The 22,662-nt window shown below is 45.3% G+C and overlaps 1 protein-coding gene across 2 annotated transcripts; it reads left to right on the top strand.

Moving 5' to 3' along the window:
• The first annotated feature begins 12,267 nt into the window (after positions 1–12,267).
• fgf18a (fibroblast growth factor 18a) lies at positions 12,268–21,943 on the top strand. 2 transcript variants are annotated; one of them, XM_046031558.1, is made up of 5 exons: positions 12,268–13,793; positions 17,239–17,278; positions 17,442–17,619; positions 19,860–19,966; positions 20,105–21,943. In XM_046031558.1, the coding sequence occupies exons 1-5, from the start codon at positions 13,762–13,764 to the stop codon at positions 20,375–20,377; spliced, it is 630 nt and encodes a 209-aa protein (XP_045887514.1). In that variant the 5' UTR covers positions 12,268–13,761; the 3' UTR covers positions 20,378–21,943. The 2 variants fall into 2 exon arrangements, with proteins under 2 accessions (XP_045887514.1, XP_045887513.1); XM_046031557.1 differs by having other exon boundaries at positions 17,439–17,619.
• Positions 21,944–22,662: the final 719 nt, after the last annotated feature.

Genomic DNA, 22,662 nt, shown 5'->3' with positions numbered 1-22,662 from the left:
GTTAAAGTGATGTGGCCACTATGATTCAACCTTAAAGCAGTGTGTGTGTGTGTGTGTGTGTGTGTGTGTGTGTGTGTATGCACTCAAAATATGCTGATGGTATGAACCGTACGTGTATGTATGTGCATAATGCGTGCAATCTATTTTAGTGTTTGTGTGTTGTGTGTATGCGTGCGCTCGCCTGTGCACGTTGACCGCTCTTGAAGCTGAATCAAAGTGCTCTGCTTTCAATAAGAGTCACAATCAGCAAAGTGGCAGCAAGTAATGACATCACTGCAGCTGGGTCCCCAGCTGGAGCACAGAAAGGACTTTGGTAAGTCTGTGCGTGTGTGTGTGTGTGTGTGTGTGTGTGTGTGTGTTTGTGAGTGTGTGTGTTTGTAGACATATGTGTGTAACAGAGTCAAAGACCAGTGTACACATAGTTTATTTGTAATATGCATATTTCATGCAGCAAAATGCAAGCAGGTCTGCGCCAATGTAGAACCTTTCCTCACAGCGGTCATGAGTGTGTGTGTGTTTGTGTGTAGATGGTGGCTGAGAACGTAAGAGAGATTTCCAACCTCAGTCGTCCCCATCAGTCTCTCTGCACATTCTGTGCCTTGTTTCTATTGGAGCAGACAGTGCTGCGGTGAGAAAAACAACAGGAATTTCATCTGTCATTGATTAAGCCCATTAACGGTGGTGTCTGATGTCTTTTACACTCATTCCACACACACCAACATGCAGCTGCACTCACAAACACACACACCCTGACTCCCCCTACACTGCACCGCTACCAAGACTACCATACAGTAATGGACACACCATGGAATAGCATCAAGATCCACACCATTACTGTGTGTGTGTGTGTGTGTGTGTGTGTGTGTGTGCGCATTGCGTGTGTGTGTGGATGTGTGTGTTTGTGTTGGGTGTGAATGGATTTTCACACGCTAAGTCATGCAAGCCGGAAAATACTGATCATAAACTTCCAACCAGCATGAGCAACCAACAACCCCACAGAGAGCCAACACACACACACACACACACACACACACACACACACCATGCGACTGGACGCACAAGCCACTGACGCGGTTTACGCACACACATACGCACGTACACACACATTGTAAACTATGCTCATGTGAACAAACCATGCTTTCAAACACACACACACATACAGCACAGCCACTGAAAACACACTGCTACTGAGCATACCGCGCAACCAGACACTCACTAAACTCACTAAACAAATGTCTGATGTTGTCATTCTGGTATTTACCACTCCACCACTGTCATTTTATAAGCCAGCCTCACTGCTTTGAATGTGCAAGCATTGTGATTTTAGCTGCCTGCTGAAAGTGTAGCTCACATTATGTGACAGTTATTGGTTGAAAACAGAGCTGAAGTGCTACAGTTCCACTACATCAACGTGGTTTACGTCTCTGTCACTGCAGAATAAAAACAAGTAAAACACTTGTGTGCAAGAGATTCACCTGAATACTTGAAGTGTTGATTTAGACATTGTAATTTTCATCACAGAAGACATAATCTACACTGTTCTATGTGGTCTCTACACAACCCCAAAGCCAGTTTCACCATATTGTGAAAACACCTCTCTGCAACCACTCTGCATCATATAATCTTAAAATTCAAATGATTCTGCTGCAGTCCAAAAGAACATGGTTTTACAAAGAAAACACTTACTAGCTATTTCCTGCATTTCAACCACAAATCATAGTCAGATTTGATCATTGTTTCCTTTTCAACTGAGCAAACTATCCACTGAGCAAGACTGTGAGATGGGATTGAATGCTCCAGAAAAAGCTTGTAAGTGGACCTTGAGTTAAGAATTTTTTGTCTAACTAATATTTCCAAGTCAAGAATGAACATTCAGTTGAGAATATTATCTGTCAACCAGATTATAGGAAACTGTGTATAAAATGATACATATGATGTTTCAAACGCTCCGCTGGATCTAAAGGTGCAGCCAAAAAAATGTCATCTTGGGTTTAAATCTTTCATTCAGAACTGTAAATGTTGAAAACGTATGAAATACATTCTTTACAGTGCCAGAGAATGGGGCTACATGTAGTTTTTCAATAAAATCACTTCTAAAAAAAAATCACTTTTTTTACTGCATATTTGTCAACGGGCTGTAACATTATATAAAAATGAACCACACGCCTGCTTTCTCTGTCTCTGCATCCTATGTGATGAAATCGGGTCAGATATTTTGAATGCGCGCCCCTGAGCCTTTTGCCTACTCATTCTGAGCTGTACGCGCAGCAACAACACCGCAGCTAAAGATAAAAAATAAGAAAACAGGTTTATGTGCTGAAACCCACCAGGCCAAGAGAATCAGATCAACGTCAGGTGAAAACACAGTCAGCATCATAAAGGCTTGAGGCAGGCAGAGACCTCTGCTTTGTTTTGGCACTGACACAGTGGCTAACGTTATCCGGTGTAAAATACTATAATTGTATGGCCTTCCACATTACTTCACCAGCTAATGCGACCCCTATTACTATCCTGTGTACGGTAGTATGTGAAAGTGTTGATTTTAGCCTGCAAGAAAGGATGTAATGGTACAAAGCAAATGTGGAGTGATATGTTTAACGTTATACTAGCTAGTAGTGATGCAAGGCAGGGGCAGACAGCTAACATAAACACGCATCTGTCGCTGTTTACTTCGTAATGTTCCATTTAGATTTATTGTCGTTTTACCAATACTCAGGCACACAGCTTCTCCATCGTCTCAGTCACTGTAACTTACGTGAACCACATAATATACAATAAAAAACGTAAACATACTTTATTTGTCACATACATGTAGCGAAATTCATCCTCTGCATTTAACCCATCCCTGAAGGGAGCAGGGGGCAGCACCCGGGGACAAACTCCATATTAAAATGCAGTGCCAGGTAAAACAGCACTGAGTGGAGAACCTACCTAACATGTTTTTGATGGTGGGAGAGACCGGAGCACATCTACACAAACATCATGCAATCTCCAAACAGAAAGGCTGGGACGACCAGGGAAGGACCTTGAGGGCTCTGTGAGCGGCCGGTCAGCCTTGCGAGCTACTCCCGCCGGTTGGTGCGAGCTTCCTCTGCCAGCACTTGCGGAGCTCCTCAACTCTGAAAACGTTTAAGCACATTTTTGATCCTCCATCAATTTTCGTAACACTGCCAGTATTCGAAATCTACACAGTTGATTTCTCAAAACTTCTCAGAAGTGGATTTAGTGAAATGAAACCTACAGAAATTGTAAAATATAAAACTTTCTGTTGCTGGCCTCTTTCTGGCACGCGCAATGATGATACAGTGAATGGTGAAGATTCTCTCTGACCAATCAGTGATCTGTAGTGTTGTCACGTCTCATTTTAGCATCACCTCAGCTCGATTGGAACCTCAACGGAGGTGATATGAAATAAAGTACTAGATAACAGGTACAGGTACAACTTTTCTCCAATGGAAAACCAAAAAAGGCTAGTAGAGCTGAGGCGAGTCGAGCTGGTACCATGCAGTGGAAAAGGGACAATAATGACACATGACAACACCACGGTGGAAGACCTATTCACTACAGTAACGTTACTTACGGTGATGTAACTGTTAACTGTTACGGTAATTAAACTGTTCTAAAGTGTGGCAACAACCTCTTTTATACATTTTATGCAAGCATGACATGCAAGCTAACGCTGACATATCATATCGGCCAAATGCAGTCCTTGCAACCTTGTCATCATGCAAGGAGCATGGATTAGTTCAGCATGAAACTGATAAAAATATTACTGTAACGTTGCAGTGGGAGTTTACCTGAGTTTCCAGCAAGTTGTGTGAAACTGTGTGTCCGTCTCTGTGTCGGAATCCGCTCGCTAATTAGTTTGTTTAATCTACTTAGATTTAAGAGTATCAGGATTCATGAGGTTAATCAAAAAGAGAAATAACATTTATCAGAATCAGAGTAAAACCAAAAAACGGTACATTGAAATTGAAATACAATGGTATGTAAATGTTAAATATACAGATGGGTGACATATTATAGAGGAAAAACAACATGACATGTCTTAAATACTGAGACACTACAACCCACCAAAACACTTTCAATGCCCATTGGCCACGGTGTTTTGTTGTGTTGAGATAGTGAACCATGAAGCCCATAGCATATGATTCACATCATTTTCATGTTCATCAATCCATTCAGTGACCCCTCGTGCCCTCTGTGGAACCAACCGTTATCTTTCTCCATCCAGGTTTCTTTAACTTGTCCCTCGTCTGGATATGGAAAATGTCAGTTATCAGTTTTATAGGAATGTTCATAAAACTATGAGGCTTGAGTAAAAGAGTAGCTTCTTAATTGCTGTGCAGCATTTGAAAATGTGTGGGAATATTTTTTTGGCTTTGCTCAATACAAAGGAATTTAGATGAAGATAATTAATTTGTATATAACTCGAGTTTCCCTGCTCTTTTCAATTTTCACTGTTTTATCCAATATGTAGTTGTTTGGGTATTTATAGTCTCTGAAGTTTCCTTTCACTTCGGTCAGCGCAGTTCTCACCAGATCATTTGGGTCCAAAATAGTTCCCTCGTCATAAAAACACATTTTCCTCCAACCAAGCTGAATACAGGCTATTGAGCTGAAGAGAATAATTTAACCAAATGGTTGTCTACCAGCTGTCACTACTTGATTCATTCATTTTTTTATATTGCAGAAGCGAAATGGAGTTATGACTTTCTGGATATAAAAATAGAGCTTTCAAAACTCGTGAATTTATCGTGACTGCAATTTAATCATCCAACAATCCAACTCTGAGTTTCAAGCCGGTCAAAGCCAAAAATGATTATCTGTATCATAAAATATGCACGTATATGCAAAGCTCAAGCTAGTCAGTCAAAAAGTAGAATAGAATTCAATAGGGTAAAACAGAGCTGAACACAAAGGATACGGCAGCACAGCAGAAAAAGAGAGGAGAGTGAAGCCAACAGCAGAGACCTGGGGGAACAGAGCAGTGATGAGGGACGGCTACCAGAGACACCCAGCAACTCACATGGGTGTGCACAGCAACCCACACACACCAGTGCACATGGGCCATAAAGACACACATGATTATACACATAGATACACAGGCCAGAAATGGGCGAGCGTGCAAACACACACACACCAGGCCACACTTACAAGTAACGACACACGTCCCACATACGACACACCTGTAGTGCACATGCCTGCACGTCTTTGTTTCAACACACATTGAACACATAAACTCATGCTTGTTATCACGGATCCTTTCTTATCTGCTTGTTTCCTCTCATCTTTTCTCCCCATGCTTCCATCTCTCAGTCCTTCTTTTTCTTCATCAAATTCCAGAGATCGGTCTCATTCCATATTTCCATCACAGGAGACAGCCCCACGGCCCTGCCGCTCTCCATAACTCCAAAGGTCTGTCCAACACACCAGTCCGACTCCAGGATCCTGTCATGTGCTATAAGTTAGCTCTTTCCAGAACGCTTTACTTTCCCTCTGACTGTCACTTCCCATATATCACTGTCATTCAGCTCATCCGTTGGGGGTCTGGGAAAAGGGCTGTGGGTGACTGGCCAGAGGTGTCATCAGATTTCTGTCTCCGCTCATAACACACAGGCTACACACACACACACACACACACACACGCACAAACACCCACACAAACAAACAATCACACATATCTAAACTAAGTCTGAATTACAAAGGGCAGAATGGAAAGGCAGGTGGGTTTACATGGAGTGAGAGGTTGAGGAAGGGAGAAAGTGATAGAAGCCAACGGAGAGTGTGAGCGAGGGGGAAAGAGCGTGAGAGGAAGCGAAAGAATGAGAAGAAAAGGGAGAATAAAACAACAGGCAAAGTGGAAGAGAAAAGGAGAGGGAGAAAGCCTCCGGAGTGCTTTTTCGCTCCAACGGGACAAAAGGTTACAGCATGACGGGGGTAGGTGTCAGGTGATGTGTGACAAGTCCAAATTAAAGATGACATAATGGCGGGGGCCCGGATGGGGTCCAAACTGGGGGCTGACTGAGACTAAGGGTGGGGGCAGACTATGGCAACCAAGTTGATCTGGGCCATGCAGGGCTGGGCTAGGCTGGGGCTGGGCAGCAGGGGTCTACCCTGCAGGCTCCTCCATATGGAACGTGTTAGTCTAGCGATTGCTAATGAAATGCAGGCTGACGTCAGGCAGACACCCACCCATTGTTTTGCTGCTTAATTTGTTATAATATTTGTCTTACAAATGAGGATTTTGCCAGGACAGAGGTAGAATGAGGGGCTACAGTCGCAGATGAACAGAGGCGGGCAAAGGGTATTACAGTGAGAGCCTGATGTTAAGGCGGCAAATGGGTTTGAGCATTCGCAATAGCGGTAGAGTGCAGCTATGGGACTTAGCATAAGTGCTAACACAAGAAGGGCCAAGGCCTCAGCTGTGTGGGAGGTATAGTGACCGGAGGACTAACATGGGTGGGTGAGCAGGAAAGGGAGGGATGGCTGTAAGAGGCTGTGAGTACGTGTTAATTGCATATGGAAGTTTTTAGCATAAATAAACATTTGTGTATTACTCACAACAATTTGTTTTAGGAATGCATCATTCAGGCTACTCCTGCAGTTGCCTGCCTGTTTTATGCATCCTCATTCACATTCTTTTAGTAAGTGTTATTTATTATAATTCTCTCTCTCTCGCTCCCCTCCTCTCCTTCAAGTCCATTCACCCAGTTTCCAACACAAGAAAACCCTTCCTAAAATAGGCTCAGTGGAGCAAGTTTAAGAATGCTTTTGTTATTCCAAAAGGAGTTGTGCTGTAATTGACCACCACCTGGGCATCTGGCAGAAGTCACAGCGAGCCGGAGAGAAGGGGATGCAAAGGGAGAGGAAGTGCTGCGGATGGAAAGAATGAAAGAAACGACAAAACAGAGATGAACAAATGGAGACTGAGGACAGAAAAGAAAGGAGGAGAGATTAATGGGGGAGATGAATGATGGAAAGTGTGTGTGCTATGCCCCTCTCTCTCTCTCTCTTTCTGTCTCTCGCTCTGACATGTCAATTCAAAGGCGCTTTATTGGCATGAGTAATGATGGGAGGTGTTGCCAGGGTAATTACATAGCACATTAAAGGGTTTCATAAACATTACAGTTCCTCCTCTGCCCGGTGGCAAGGCTAAAGAGGCTAGAGGGGGAAAAAATTAATGAGAGAAATGGACACAGTGAGAAGGAGAAGAAGCAGCACAAAGGAGAGTGAAGAGGAGGATGGAAGAGTAAAGGGCACTTACTGGAGAGTAGGGGGAAGAGATGAACAGGAAAGATGACAGGAGTGAAGGTTGCCATGATCTTGGATTCCATTGCTAAGCACATGAACATGAAACAGGAAGAAAGAAAGAAAAACAACAACATCATGCCGGGATCAGCGTCCAACACAAGCCACAGCTGCAATTCACATCACTATGCATGGGCAGCACACTCTCTCTCTTTCGCACACACACACATACGCACACTGCAGCCGTGAAACACACACTTACCCAACGTTGTGCATACCCTTGTTTGCATATACTCGTAACCATTCACACTATAGCCACAAACCCCACACACTCAGCTCTGCACAGTCTGTCACTGAGGGTTATGACACTCTCACTCAACCAAACACACACAACCACAAGGACCATAATTAAACAAACACACGCCCAGTCACTGAGCGTTGCATATTTATGTACAACCTCACTGGTCGAAAGCAATTAACTTCTTCATCTTCTTCTTCTCCTCGACATCCTCATATCTCACACTAAACAGTCCCTGCCAATCAGCATCATACATCCTGCAGTAGCCTAAATGTCTGTCACTCAGGCATTTGTGTGTTTACCCCCTAGTGTTGTAGCAACTTATCTTTAGTTTTGTGCATCAAATGTTAAATCAATTGTTCAAATGGTCCCTGTTGTTGTTGAAATGGATTTCTGTCCTTGTTTTAATTTTATTTGGGATATTCAGAAGGGCCTGAATAGTTGGCCCCTGCGTGGGGTTCTGTCATGAGTTCCTGGTGCTGCTGATATATGATCCAGGTGCATAAAGATGGCGCCTTCCAAGTTTGATTTCTTTATGGGGTTTTTTTTTTTACCACTTCATCGTTGCAAAGTGTCCAAATTTCAACAGGCGGTCTTGCCAGTTGGCACAGAGGTGAAGATGAGACAGTCTAGCTGCTGGATTGCATTTGTTGTTGGATTTAAGTTCAGTTTTATGTGGTTGTTTAATCTGAGAGGCACAGATGTTTTGTATTATTAGACATTTTGGCAAACCTCATCCACAACAATGACAATAAACTCTTGAAGCCACTGAAAAACTTCCATAATACCAATGGTACCATGTCTCCTGCTAAGAAGGCAGGTGTAGCCCAAAGAACACGACTACCTGGGCACAATTCACGCTGCAAAACTAGGCATTGGCCTCAGAATGACAAGCTAGATTGCATAAATAAATTACTCTGACACAAGTCCAATGCAGCATCAAACCCTCCAACTTGAAAGTGTCAAAGTAAAGTTATTCCAGTGCTTCAGCTGGGCTATGTATAGAGACAACAGCTGAAATGGATTCTGGGACGGAGGAAAGCAAACGTTCATATTCACGGGATTAATCTTGCTAAGCGAGAGAAGGGGGCAGGCTGTGAGCCACCAACATCGTCACTAATAAAAACAATATTTTGCTTTTCTCTTCATCTCAACTGCGCCTCACTATCGCACAAACGGCTCTCCACTAATTAATTCCTGCTCTTACTTAGTTGCAGCTGTCGATTCTCTCATCTCGCAGACGCGGACAAGTGGCGAACAGGTTCTCATTTCAAAACCCGGCACACTGTACACATTCTTTGAGTTCGCATGGGGCGCCTTGTCATCAAAGGGCCTTTATTAAGTGTCTCATACATTTACACATTGGGGAACAGTTTAAACTTGGCCCGTGATTAACGGAGTAGATATATCTATCCCAGAAACCAATGTTAGGCTGACATCTCAACATCTGATGTGAAGTTTAAGGGCCCATGTCTACAGGTATTAATCAAAGCCACAAGTCTCTCTCGCTCCAGAGATCCCACATATACACAGGCCTGCTTCCCCGGTCCCTCCGCCTATCCAAACATATACAGCCCATACCTCATAGGCAAAGCTAATTGGACACAATCCACTGCACTTGACATATCTGAGAACTGCAAATCTGCACAGTGTCACCCGAATGATGGATTGCATTTATACTGTTCAAAGTTTTCACAGTGTCAAACACTTCAGAGTACACAGCAGTGGGATGATATCGCTCGTCTGCCAACTTGTCTTTAACCGCATCAAAATTATATTGAATATTATTAAACCCGACTCTTCTCCCACACCTCCGCGCACACACACACACACACGACTGTCATAATGAGTCGACAACTGGCCTGCGGCTCAGAACGCTCCGAGCTCTGCGTTAGGTTCCACTCCAGTCACCCGTGACATAGAGTCCAGCACACCATGCCTCTCCTCCATGATGACCTTGGGGTCAGGCCAGAATGCCCTCATATAATGAGAGTGCTGTTTGGGGATTTGTTGGACTGTGATAGAGAAAGGGCAAGCACGCGCAATGCACCCTGGGTCTTTGTCTGGGTGTTGAAGGTATTGACGGGCGCTGATCGATGTTAATTGCTAGACAGAATGGCCATATTGACCAGGCTCCCTGGATGAAGAAGCCTGCAGGCCCAGTCAAAGAGAGAGAGAAAGATACACATAAAAAAAAGCTGCTGGGCCCAGACCTACAGCAGCTACAGGGCCCTGACACACACACACACACACGGGTCTCATTCACTTTAATGAGTCGAGAGAGGAGCACAAAGGCATAACGTCCATCAATGCCAAGTCTATTCAATACAACAGAGGGGATATGCAAAAAATAGGTGTCCTGGTGTGTGCCTCTTTGTGTGTGTTTGTGCACATGTGAGTACATGCACATGTGCATTTCTGTATAATGTGTGTGGCAAAGTTGGTCTGCTTGAAAGTAAGATGGTTTTTGAGTGTGGAGAAAAGGGAAGGGGACATTTGTGTACGTGAGGATGTGTGTGCACACAAGTTTGTGTGTGTGTCTTAGCTGAGGATCAATAGGCAGGAGCTGCAGAGGCAAAGACATGGGCAATCAATATGCTGGCTGCAAACAGAGGGAGGGCTAGAGCGAGCAGATAAAAAAAAACAGCCGGGGAGATAAAAGAGATAGATAGGGAGGACAGAAAATGAATGGGAAAGAGTGATGTGACAGACGGAGAGAGGAAGAGGATGCCTGGCTGGTTTCAAATCTTTTCGCCCCTAACTTTGTAAATGCAGGTAATGCTTTGGTTGCATGAAATCCCACCTTTCTGCAAGTTGAGACACCTGTCAAACATCTGTAACCTTCATCAACTTCACAGCAGGAGCAAGCTGTAAGTCATTTTAAGACTTGCTTGCATGTGTTAAGTGAGGAACAAATCACAGTTGCAATTGAGGTATGAATGTTTGAGCAACAATATGTTATTAAAAACTGTCTATGGCTCCAGATGTGAATGGGGCTTAATTTAAGTCCTTTTACTTCCTTTTTGTTTTTCAACCAAAACGCATGTTCACACGGCTCAGCCAGATACACTAACTCTTGTTTCACAGAGGAATCTTAGTGTAACAGATATTTTACAGATTTACAACTGGATTATTATCTCAGCATCCTTTTGGAAAATCTACTAACTAACTATCTAAATCTTCTACTTTTGTGTAAAGGATGTGAACAGAGTTGGGCTCATCTGCCTGCTATTTGTTACTCTACCATTGTACCGAGATGTGCTACATTCCCTGTTCTGAACTCTTCCATCTGGGCTTAGGATTACCAGACAGGCCCATACCTCATCACCAGAATGTGGTTCAAATCCTTCTCCACAACATTTACACTTGTGTCCCTTGCAGCAGTATGGTGAGCAGCGAAAAAGCACCGAGACACAGGTGCAAAGACAGAGAGAGCCAGTAGTAGGAAAGAAGGCCAGAGGCTTGTCTATGGAGCATGACTGGAAACGCATTCAACCACAGTACCTCTACCCAGCCCAGCTCAACCCTGTCCAGTTGCAGAAGTGTGTGTGTGTGTGTGTGTGTGTGTGTGTGTGTGTGTGTGTGTGTGTGTGTGATTTGAAAGTACAATGTTGAAAAGAATAAGCCTACAACTGGAGCCAAGATAACTGTCCCTGATGTTTGAGGCCAACCCCCTCCCACTTCTATTACACACACACGTACTTTCTTTCCCTCTATTCTCTCTCTGTGCGCTGGTGTGTGTATGTGAATGAAAGGTATGGCAGGAGTGTTGTGTTGGCTTGGCTGACCGTCTGCGGTTGTGCGGCGGTGAGAGGGAGTTTTGGGAGCGCAGAGCGGGCGTTGCTGCCGAAATCCCTGAGAAATGTTCGTTTTGGATCCGTGTCCGTGCTTACATACCGCCCTCCCGACTGTCTCTCATTCTCCGTTTCATTTTTCCCTCTTAAGGTTTAACTTAAAAGTTATGAAATGGGGAGTCAAAATACATCACTTGAAAGCGCGGCGACTCTGAAGTGCGTGCGTGTGTGTGTGTGTGTGTGCCTGTGCGCACTGCCCTCCACTCTCCATCATAATTTTGGGGCCACTGAGGCTGCAGGGATGAGTTTATCTTCAGGGGAGATAATGGTGGGCAAGAAGTCCGCTTGGTTTTAAGAAAGATGTTCACTTGACTGACGCAGGCGTCTTTGTTTTATGATATTTTCAGTTCAAAACTGAAAACGATTTAGCCACTTTCTGTCAGAGGCATTTTAAAGAGCCCAGTTCATTTGTTCTGAAATGCACATTAAACTCGTATTTTCTGGAAACGACTGAATTCCTCCCGACAACATGACATCATTCAAATTGTTTCCAATGCTTTTTACTTGATTCCGGAATTTGCACAAACAAAATATGAGTTGAAACAAAGAAGATCCACGCTGATAACAGTCCAAAAAAAGTTGTTTTGCATTGTGCACACAAGTGACATTATCTTTTTTCAGATCGGAACACTTGTTAAAATTGTTTTCTTTTTGCAGTGTAAGTTGGGTCGGAATCGCATAGCGACTGACTAATCCCATTTTGATCCAATAAGTGTGCATGTGCGTGTGTGTGAGGCAGAGAGAGGGGGGTGGGGTGGGGGGGGAGAGAGGTGGGAGGGAGTGAAGAGAGGAGGGAGGATTGATCCGCGTCTGTTAAAATCTTGTTCTGGTTTTTCTTGGAGTGAGGTCTGTGCCTGCCGACGCGCCTCTCCTGTGCAGCCCCCCTCAAGAAGAGCTTTTTATGGAATTTCTGAAAGGGAGAAGGATCTGCAGAATACCAGTGAAGTGGATAAAAAAACGCACGGCTTTTTGCTTTTTCTCCTCTAGTGTCTGAATGAAGCAGGGAGGAAAATTTAAGGTGAAGAGGGACGGTGCAGGTTCTGGACAGTGAGTCGATCTGTCATTGTGCTTTGGGGTAAACACGTTTCCAGAGCGCCCGTTTTAACTTTTATTTCTTCTGAAACTGGCAAGCTCGACTCCTCTACTCTTGCAGCGGGGAGTTCGTTTTTCTCGGAACGAGCCGACTTTCGTGTTTTCCCCCCTTCAGAGAAACTGCTTAAACTTTCTACGTTTAAAAAAATAAATAAAAAGATCGGATTGCATTTTCCCCCTTCAAACATTTTGGAGGTGATGTCATCGTGCTGTGTTTTGGCTGGTATTGTGTCGAGAGGGTGCAGGGAGGACTACTGCAGGCAGGCGGTAACCAGCGGCTGAGGCGAGCGGGGAAGTCCGGAAAATCAGGTGCAAAGTGCGGCTGTTATTTCCTCACTGTGTCGCGGGTGGCTGAGTCCGCCACCCAGTCACAGCTGTTCCCATCCTCTCCAGTCACCCCTCCCTCCCCCGTCTTTCTTTCCCCTTTATTATCCCCTCCCATTCTCATTCAGCACTCTCCATATACCCCTCTGAGCTGGACCGCTCCGGGACCTTATCACCCTCCCCGTCGGACACAGTTGGTCGGTGTCACCTGAGCCACAGACCCGTTGAGCCAGCGTTGGGGCGCAGTCATGACCGAGGCCGCCCTGCATTACCCTGCGCCCGCAGAGCCCCCGTCTCCAGCCCGCCGTTTGCTCCATCAGCCAGCCCAGGTAGCCCACCTCAAACAGCTCCTGACCCTGCTCTGCTGGGACTAAACCTGCCTCCTGCTCCAGTCTGTGCCGGAACAAACACTGCACCACCACTTATCACTCATCTCACCTAGTACAAAATTCATTTTGGAGACCAGAAGCTTGCTGTCGCGCTGAAACGTTACGCATTGGATTACGCAGAATATTACGCACGCACCACATCTATCCACAGGGCCGAGCATCACTCTGAGGGTCAACAAGGTCGTTTGGAGTTGGTTTCTGTGACGCGTGAGCGCGCTTTCACCTGTTCCTCTCCTTGTCGGGGACGCGCAGCCTTAAAGGTCCCCCCCCACACGCCCATCCGTCTCTCCACCAGTCTGGACAGCTGTTAGAGGTTGCCCGGCGGTCACAGTGGCACAGTTACCCCGGCCTCATACCCCACATTGTCCGCGACCGCACATTTACCCACGCCGGGGGAACCGGGGCACACCGCCGCCGATGCCAACGGGAGTGTCCGTTGACTCTTTGACTCTGCACAACATCCCACAGAAGGAACTCTCCAGAATATCGGACTGGCTCAGACCAAGCAAGGAGACTGTCTCTGGGCCAAGTTCCATAGTGGAGGGGGGAAGCAATGTGGCCCCTTCTTTCCACGCTGACCGTCTTGTAAGTCCCTTTTATCACTTTATCATGTATCATCTTATGTAGCTACCTACTCAGGTCTTTTTCTGCAGTTGTTTAAACTAGTTTTATGACAGGCCTAGGTACAGCTGAAGATAATGGAGAGGAAGTGGCAGTGTCTGAAATTACATCACTCCTCATCAGTCCACATAGAAAACATGCCATGGAAGGGCCCTGTTTTGATTGGCTGACAGTTCAGGGTCACTGGGTCAGAGTCAGGGCCCTGTTACTCATAAAACCTGCCATAAACATCTCCATCACCATCTGCACTTACTTCAGAGATGGCCAAGCAAGCTTAGAAAAGGCCATTTTCTCATCGCCAAGAAAATGCTATTGAAAATATTTCAGAAGTTGAGTCAAATAACACCGGCTTTATCTAGTGGGATAGGAAAATGATAAAGTGCCAAGAGCAAATCTAAGGGAGGAGGATGCAGACTCAGGGGGCTTGAGTTTGCCCATTCGAGGTGTGTCTTGTTAAAAGCCAAGGCATTTATTTTTCTTTCTTTGTGTCGGGCTGTACTTCTCCCAGATGGCAGTCATCTCCAGATACTTCTCATTCCTCAAACAACCTGGGCAGGGTGTGTGCTGCTGATGGTGTCTGCCTGACTTTCTCTCTCTTCGTCTGTGTCTCCCTCACACTCTCTCCACTTACCCACCTAACTGCCTACATCTGTCTTCTTGTCTTGCTTATACCCCATTTTTCCACAGATACTTGCTCAGATAAAAAGTATGAATTTATAACTGATGAATGATGGCGCCCCTGGCAGTATCCGAGGAGGAGCAGTCTAACTGTTTAGTCTGCTGGTTTTAGATTAGGTCTTTCAGAGCCAATTGTCTCTCCATTTATTTCCCTCTTGCCTATCAGTTTTACCACAGCCACCTCACTTCATCCATGCTGTTTTACCAACATGATCATACTGGAAGTCTTCAGCTAGTGAGAAAAGCCAAGGCTCTTTACTGCAACCTGTTACTGCTCATCTGAAGCCACAGCTCGAGGCCCTCTGCTTCCCTAACCATTGCTTCGCCATGAGCCCTATTACTGCTGATACCATTCACACGCCCACTGGCCTAACCACTATTCTTCACCGAGGGCCCACTGCTGAACATCTGAAACTCTTGCATCGCCCCGAAGCCCACTACTCCAGTGTTGGCCTACCACGCTAACCACTGCTACACACAGCTGAAACCGCCGCACTGTGCTGAGTCCCACCAGGCTGACCGCTCTCACTCCACGCTGCTGCCCAGTCCTCGGTGCTGAGGCCTGCTAGTCTAACCGCAGCCTCCATATGGTAGATCTGCTGGGACGCAGGTTTATGATGTCAGACCCTTGCTTTTTTTGGCAGCCGGCCAAAGCGCACCGGGCTTTCCCTCTCTCCATACCTCCTTCTGTCTTTACTCTCCCCAACTTTTACTCGGCACTCTCTTATTCTCTCGTTTTCTCATCCCTCCCCCACCCCACGGCTGATCCTGTCTCCCTCTTCCCTCTCTCCTTCTCTTTCTCTCTGTGGCTGGCATAATATGGAGTGTCTGTGGTTTTTGTGGGAGCGGGGGAATCCAGTGCTGAGGCACTTTTCCTGCAGTGTCCTCGGCGGCAGTGCAGCTGTGGTGTTTTAACAGCTGAGAGTCCTCACAATGCACAGGCGCTCAGGTTTTTTCGTCTGTGCAGGCAAAATGTGAGGGCCAACACTCTAGTGCATTGCCTGGGATATCTGCATCTATTAGAGCAACTCAGAAATGTTGAGAAAGAGGGGAGAAGGGAAGCAAGATGGTATATCTGTGTATGTTAGTCATGAGGCAGTGACATGTGTTACGACGTGCATGAGTTGAACGCCTCCTCCTCTTTCATTCCCATTATTTATCTTTTTGTCTACTTCTCACGCCAGACCACACTCTGTGGTTACACTACTGTCTCTCATTTTGCCACTTTTTCCTCCTCCTTCTTTTGAGATGTAATATTAGTCTTTTTGACCCTCTCTCTTCCTTCTCACATCTGTGCATCTGCACATTCTTTCTGATTTTATCTATCACTTCTTTTATTATCTGTCAGCCTTCTCTTGCTTAATCTCCCCTCTATTTATTCTTACATCACCTTCCTCTGTCCTGCCCTCTCCCTATCCCTTTGTGTACTTTTCAGTCTACCTCTCTCTCCTCCTCACTATCATCTTCTCTCAGCAGCACGTATGTCTTTTCTTTGGCCCAGCTGTCAGCTGCCTGCCCCTCCTGTACACACACATACACTCTGCACATCTGTGTGCTTGCCCATGGCAGTGTGGAGGAGTCACCCTGCTAACCCCAAACATAAAGGAAGATAGGAGGCAGGGAATGATAGGAGAAAGGTAGAGTGGACAGAGCGACGGGGAGGGAGAGATAAGGTAGAGGAAAGATAGGGAGGACAACAAGTCAGAGAAAGAGAGTGGAGCAGAGACAGAGAGAGAAAAAGAAAAGGCATGCAGAGAGATAGCAAAAGATGAGGTGGGGAAAGACAAAATTCGTAGAATTGCTTTTCAACCCACACAGTTGGTTCTGAACTTCATCAAGTCTTCAGCCACTAATTCGGAGCAGTTCAAGGACTGCCAGAATAGATTTTGCGCAACACAATCACTCCCTTACTAAAGCTGTAAATAACATTTGATACATCCAAGGTCAAGGTCTAAACTTCAATTAAGCTATGTGATGAAGTGAGAAGAATTTTAATTGTAACTGTAACCAGCTGCTTCAATCATAACTGCCTCAAAATGCCCAGATAGTCAGAAGGATAAGTAAGAAATAAATAATCCATAAATGTTATATCTTCATACAGACAATGCACAGTACTTCTACATGCTACTTCACCACAGCTACTCCTCATCAGTTGATTCGACCATAAATCATCTTTCCTCACGTTTTAGTAGCTCATGTTCTCACTTATATATAGCATCTCTAAATGTAACCACAGTCAGCTGCTGTCCAAAGCCACATCATAGCGGAGTGTACACCTGTAGTCCAGCCCCAGCTGTCTACATACACCGAGCAGCCAAATAAGCCAGCCCTTTCCCTTAGATGTCCAAACCAAAACATGTTCTAGTCGTCTCGGCATGTTTGCCATTTCGCCACGGTCCAATCAGGTCATTTGGAGGCCAGATTTTGGTGTGGCGAAAGTCACAAACGGGTCAGAAAGTGGGTTTGGACAGAAGGCTGGTAGCATAACAATAAATACTGTTCTGGGTGTTGTCTGTCTGCCGATCCCTGGACATCTGCCTGTCTGTATGTCAAGTCGCCGTGCCAGCCACACACCCAGCAGTGTGAGTAATCACCCAATAAGGAAAAGAGATGTTGAACAGAAAGAACGGCAGAGAAGAAAGAGATGGAAATGATGGTGTGACGCATGACTCTTCCAACATTCAGTGTTGCTTACATATTTCTAAACTCATCTGTTTCTACTTTTTCAAAGATGTATCCAGATGTTGCTGGTGATGTGCAATCCATTACAGGTGAGAGTCTGCATGCATGACAAAGGGGGATCATACAGTATAAAAGACAAGTTGTATATTGTTAGTAAGTGCAGTTTTTCAAGCATGTTCATGACTCTCTGTGTCTGTATGTGTGTGCCAACCACTGGGTGTGTGTCTGCCTCGGTGTGTGTGTTCCCAGCAGGTACTTGGTGTGGATGGGGTCAACTTCAGTGTGCATGTGGAGAACCAGACGCAGGTGCGAGACACCATGAGTCGGCGACACCACCGGGTGTACCAGCTCTACAGCCGCACCAGTGGTAAACATGTCCAGGTGCTGGGACGCAGAATCAGCGCTCGAGGAGAAGATGGAGACAAATATGGTAAGACACACACACACAGTGGAACACGGGCACAATCGTTGGATGCTTACTTGCAAACACATGCACATTCACACCAACTAACGGCTGCAAGTACTAAGACTTGAAGGTTGACCAAGTGCATGCATGAACGGATACAGAATGCAACTGTGCAGGCACACTCACAAAAGCCTCCCCAGGCTTTGGCAGAGGGGCAGTGGAGCTTGTCTTGGGAGTACAAAGACCTCATCGACTGGCTGCTGACTCAATGATTCACAAGAGAGCAAAAGAAAGAGAGAGAGACAGAGAGAGAGAAGGTGTTAGAGAAAAAAAAGTGTGAGTTAGCGGGAGAAGCCTGGCAGGTAGAGTGTTAGAAACTCATCTCCTTCATCGATCCCTCCATTGATTTCTCATCCTCCCTGTTGTCTCCTCTGGATTTAAAACAGCAGGCTTCTTCTGCCTCCCTCCCTTCCTGCATCCTCTAACATCCCCCCTTGTCCATCCCCCACTACCTCCTCCTCTCCACCTTTCTCCGCCTGTAATGATGTCTTAAACCATACACAGAATCAATGGGCAGAAGAAAGACAAGCAGTAATGCTAGAGTTCATATTCCTGTATACTCCAGCGGTGGCTCATATTGCACATTCCGTCCATTCACAAACATGTCAGGTTGCTAACACGCCACTTCAAGCCATAGATGGGACCATAGATGCAAAAGCCTGTGTGTTTATTGACAAATACCACTCCTAAGCTGAACAATCCACCCAAAACTGACCAATAATAGCGATAAGGTATTGCACAGGGGAGTCAAGAGCATAGAGAGAAGAAATCAAGCAAAGAATGGGCGGATGCATGAAGGCATAAACATGAAGCGAAAGAGCAGAAGGGAAACGAGAGGAGAGTTGGGGGAAGAGAGAGGAAGAGGGCAAGAGGGAGGGAGGTATTGATTTCTCTTGACCCCTTTGTTGACTAAGGTCATGTAGGAACCATTTTAGGGATTTATTTTTAAACAGGCACAAGGGCTCTCAGAAGATGTGTAGTTGGTGAAGCGATACTGCCTGGAAGGGTGAACATGCATGCATCTGCACACACACAAATACACAGAGGTACACATGCAAACGCATACACACCTTAAAACAACAGTATCGCAGACACTCAGTCTGAGTGTTCTCCTGCTCTTCTCGGCCCCCCCGTGCTCCGTCTACTCTTGGCTGTTATCTTTTTTACGAGGCCCATTTGTGGTCAGCAGTCTCACATCCATGTGTGTGACTGGGCTTATCTGACAACCATCTGTCCAGCCAGAGACATTTACATCTGCCTGTGATTTATCTGCACATTTAACAGCGACTATGAAACCTAAAAGTGTGACTCAATGTGAAGGCCTTATCTGGTTTAAAGCCAAATCTGATTTAATGGTGGATGGTAATCTGTGCAATTGGTGTCACACTACTTGGCAGTGGGTTTGTTCGTGTAAGCTTGAATGTGGTTCTTTGCTGCGGCAAGTGATCTCACACAACAAGAAAATAAGTGAGCTTTAAATACGGGTTACCTTTATCTTTCTCCATCTAATATTTACGTGATACAACCAGGCAGCAACCTCAGGAGCTGTAAAATGAAACCAACATCGGCTGTTCCTCGAATGGCCACTTGAGGCTAGTTTCAAAAGCGAGTCAATCCCCATAGACCTCCATGTTAAAATGCCAAATTTTACAGCAGAAATAAACATGTTTACAGCCTGGTACATAAACAGTTTTGGTCTCTATAGCTAATGTCTCCCTTCATGACATATAACTTACCTGTTTATATGATATATGGCTAACTGCAGCAACCAGGCTTGATTCAGCCCCCGGTAGCTCCACTTTGCCCATTTTGGATTAGCCGCCCACATTGCATCACTTTTCAGAAACGGAGACAATGTTTTATACATTACAACATCACTTTTAGTTATTTAGCTGACGCTTTGATCCAAAGCGACATGTCCGAGGTCGCACGCTTCTGGAGTAACGGTGGGTTAAGTGTCTTGCTCAGGGACTGGGAATCGAACCCAGATCTCTCACACCAAAGCGACACAATGGTGGATGGGTCATAGTGGGAATCAGACCTGGATCTCTCACACCAAAGGCATGTGTCTTTTACACTGTCCCATCCTCACCCCACAGTCAATGGATACAACCTAATAAACCTGTGGAATCCAGTAACTGTATTTCTCTGCATTGCCTGTGGCTCTAATGTCTGTCTGCCCCCTCTGTCTGTCCCTTCACAAGCCCAGCTTGTAGTGGAGGCCGATACCTTTGGTAGCCAGGTGAGAATCCGAGGAAAAGAAACCAATTTCTACCTGTGCATGAACCGTCGCGGCAAGCTGGTAGGAAAGGTGAGACTTTTTTCTTTTAGAGACATGTTTGTGAAAAAAATCTTAGTATCTTACAGTTTCCTGACCAGCCTCTCTTTGTTTTTCCCAATGTGTGTGTTTGTGTGTGTGTGGGTACCTGGGGTTTCTCTGCTCTCTCAGAAGGCCAGTAATCGAAGTGCTGACTGTGTCTTCGTGGAAAAGGTCCTGGAAAACCACTACACAGCTCTGATGTCAGCGCGCTACACAGACTGGTATGTGGGCTTCACTAAAAGAGGACGTCCACGCCGTGGACCCCACACACTCCCCAACCAGCAGGACGTACACTTCATGAAGCGCTTCCCGCCTGGGGAACAGCCCGACCTCACCACACCCTTCCGCTTCACCACCGTCAGCAAGCGGGGCAAGAGGGTGCGCGCTACCGGGCCCCGCTAGCAGTGGCTAACGCTAGCACCCACTGTCTTCTCATCCAAAGCCTTGACCTGAGCCTGCCAATGGCTAACCCAGTCATCTCTTCTGTCGCACACGACTGAACACCTCCCCTTGTTGGGACAAACATTGACCAGAAACTTGATGAATCATTCATGGGGTTTAGCTTTACACCTACTAATTTGCCACTACAGCCTCTTAGTTAGTGATAATTCCTCTCAGTTTTAGTTCCCTTACTGGACCAACTGGACCTGGTCTGCTTCCCTTCATAGGCCAGAAATACTGACAGGAAACCTGACATGCAGCCAGAGTCCCAGGCTCCACGAAGGCCTTTATTCCCACAACCACAAAAACCACAAGGCCTTCATGTCTCCTGTTCTGGACCAGCTGGACAATGTCAAGTGTGGGATTACAACTGGACCATACAGAGAGAGAACAAGGGTGGGAAAGACTGACTGAACAAGAAAGTGGGTGCTCAGCCTATGGATAAAGGGAAAACAGGAAGGAGAAGACAGGAAAGCGGCGGAGAGGACAAAGGGATAGAGTGATCTACACAGATCAAACGGACCAATAATGGATTGTTGACATGTGACGCACTTATTTGTCTCACTGCTAAAACTAGAACTTTGAGACTGTTGGATGAGTGGAAGGACGGATGACAAAAGGATGAATGAGGGAATGATCGAGTGGGTGACTTACCGAATAATTGGATACAAGAGTGTGTGTGTGTTTGTGTGTGAGGGTGAGTGCACCAACAACCGTGAGTGAAGCTGGATCACGAGGGACTCTGGAAAGGGAACATCCAGTCCCTGCATGAACCCGTGGCAACTCACCGCAGGGACTGTAGCTTCAGGAACTAGAATGTATAAAAACCAAGCTGCACCAAAAACAGCCAGCCAATCACAGCAAACCAAACCAACGACCGACCAAAGACAACTGGAGACCTTCTTCATGACTCTTCCCCGTGTCTGGCACCCCCACCCCCAACCTACCCCCTCCTGAGGACACTACACCCTTAGCTTATAGGTGCAGAGGGTGATGAGCGCAGGGGCGAGCATGGCGGGGAGGGTGCGTTGTCGATTAGCATTGCTATAGAAACGACCCAGGGGATGATGTTCCCGTGCGATACCGTGGATACAGAATGCTGCTACCAGGACATTCAGTGGAACAAACCAAAGTCTCATGCATACACAGGAGAAAAAATATTAAAGGGAACAATTTATTGAAAGTTATATATATTATATATATAAAAGAAGACAGAAACCATAAATAAGCAATCTTACTATGATGGTTACTATAATTATTACGATAAAATTATTTCATTTATTTATTACAGCTCTGTGTGCAGCAGTCTTTCTCGACTCAGTAAACCTTACAGAAACATTTCCTGTGTCTCTCTGTGTCTTTAAACTGCTTCTTCACATGCTCCCTTTTCTGTCTAGGAATATATTGCAGGAAGAGATTCAAGTTCACCGAGGCTCCAGATGTTAGGTCGGGTGGCTTTAGTGCTCAGTTAGTTGACGAAAAATTTATTGGCAACAATTTGGATAATTAACAATGATTTATGTCGTGTTTTAAGCGAAAAAAAGACTAACATTTCCTTGTTCAAGCTACTCTAATTTGAGTGTTCGATGGTTTTCTCTTTTATATCACTTCAAATTGCTTTGGATGTTGGATTGTTGGCTAAACAAAACAAGCCATCTTAAGACATTTCCTTACAATCTGAAGACATTTATGCAGTAGCATTGGGCATTATGATGATATATACCATGATACAATATAAATTTGTCAACCATCAGAGATTGTGCCATACCGTTTTTCGAGATATCTATTCCCCTGGTTGCAATTTTGCAATGAATCACTAAATTGTGACTAAATTAATGCTAATAAGCATTCCCAATATTCTTTGGCATTTTATAGATGAAAAGAAAATGGATCAATTGAAAAACTAGATTAATCACTAATGAAACATAGTTAGATACAGCCCTTGCTGGCTTCAACATTATTAGAAAAGTACATAATACATTGGACAATATGCAAGTATCAATAACTGTCATGCAATTTAAAGAACTTCACTCTCTTCCCTTTGCCAGGTATGAGAGCCACTGAAAAACTATTTCTTTAAAATTTTATTCATAATTCACAATTCATCATACAAACTGGGAAAAGGTCCCTGGGAGACCCCTGCAAAACAGAAGATAGATAGGTGCAAGGACTTAAAGACTGCTAAAGAATGGATGCTGTAGTTTTCTTGTCAGTATAGGTTGAAGTAAATGGTCACTGAAGCTCAA

Source organism: Micropterus dolomieu, linkage group LG19 (genome assembly GCF_021292245.1).
Source record: "Micropterus dolomieu isolate WLL.071019.BEF.003 ecotype Adirondacks linkage group LG19, ASM2129224v1, whole genome shotgun sequence".
Lineage (NCBI taxonomy): Eukaryota > Metazoa > Chordata > Actinopteri > Centrarchiformes > Centrarchidae > Micropterus > Micropterus dolomieu.
Note: the sequence above shows the minus strand (reverse complement) of the source record. Positions and strands in the feature narration are given on the sequence as shown.

What these genes read in the sequence shown, in the direction of transcription:
- fgf18a (XM_046031557.1), top strand. Translation starts at nt 13,762, where the DNA reads ATGTGGCCCCTTCTTTCCACGCTGACCGTCTT. An exon ending in TGATGTGCAATCCATTACAG is followed by an intron (nt 17,279 to 17,438) that starts GTGAGAGTCTGC and finishes GTGTGTTCCCAG; the next exon opens with CAGGTACTTGGTGTGGATGG. An exon ending in GCGGCAAGCTGGTAGGAAAG is followed by an intron (nt 19,967 to 20,104) that starts GTGAGACTTTTT and finishes CTGCTCTCTCAG; the next exon opens with AAGGCCAGTAATCGAAGTGC.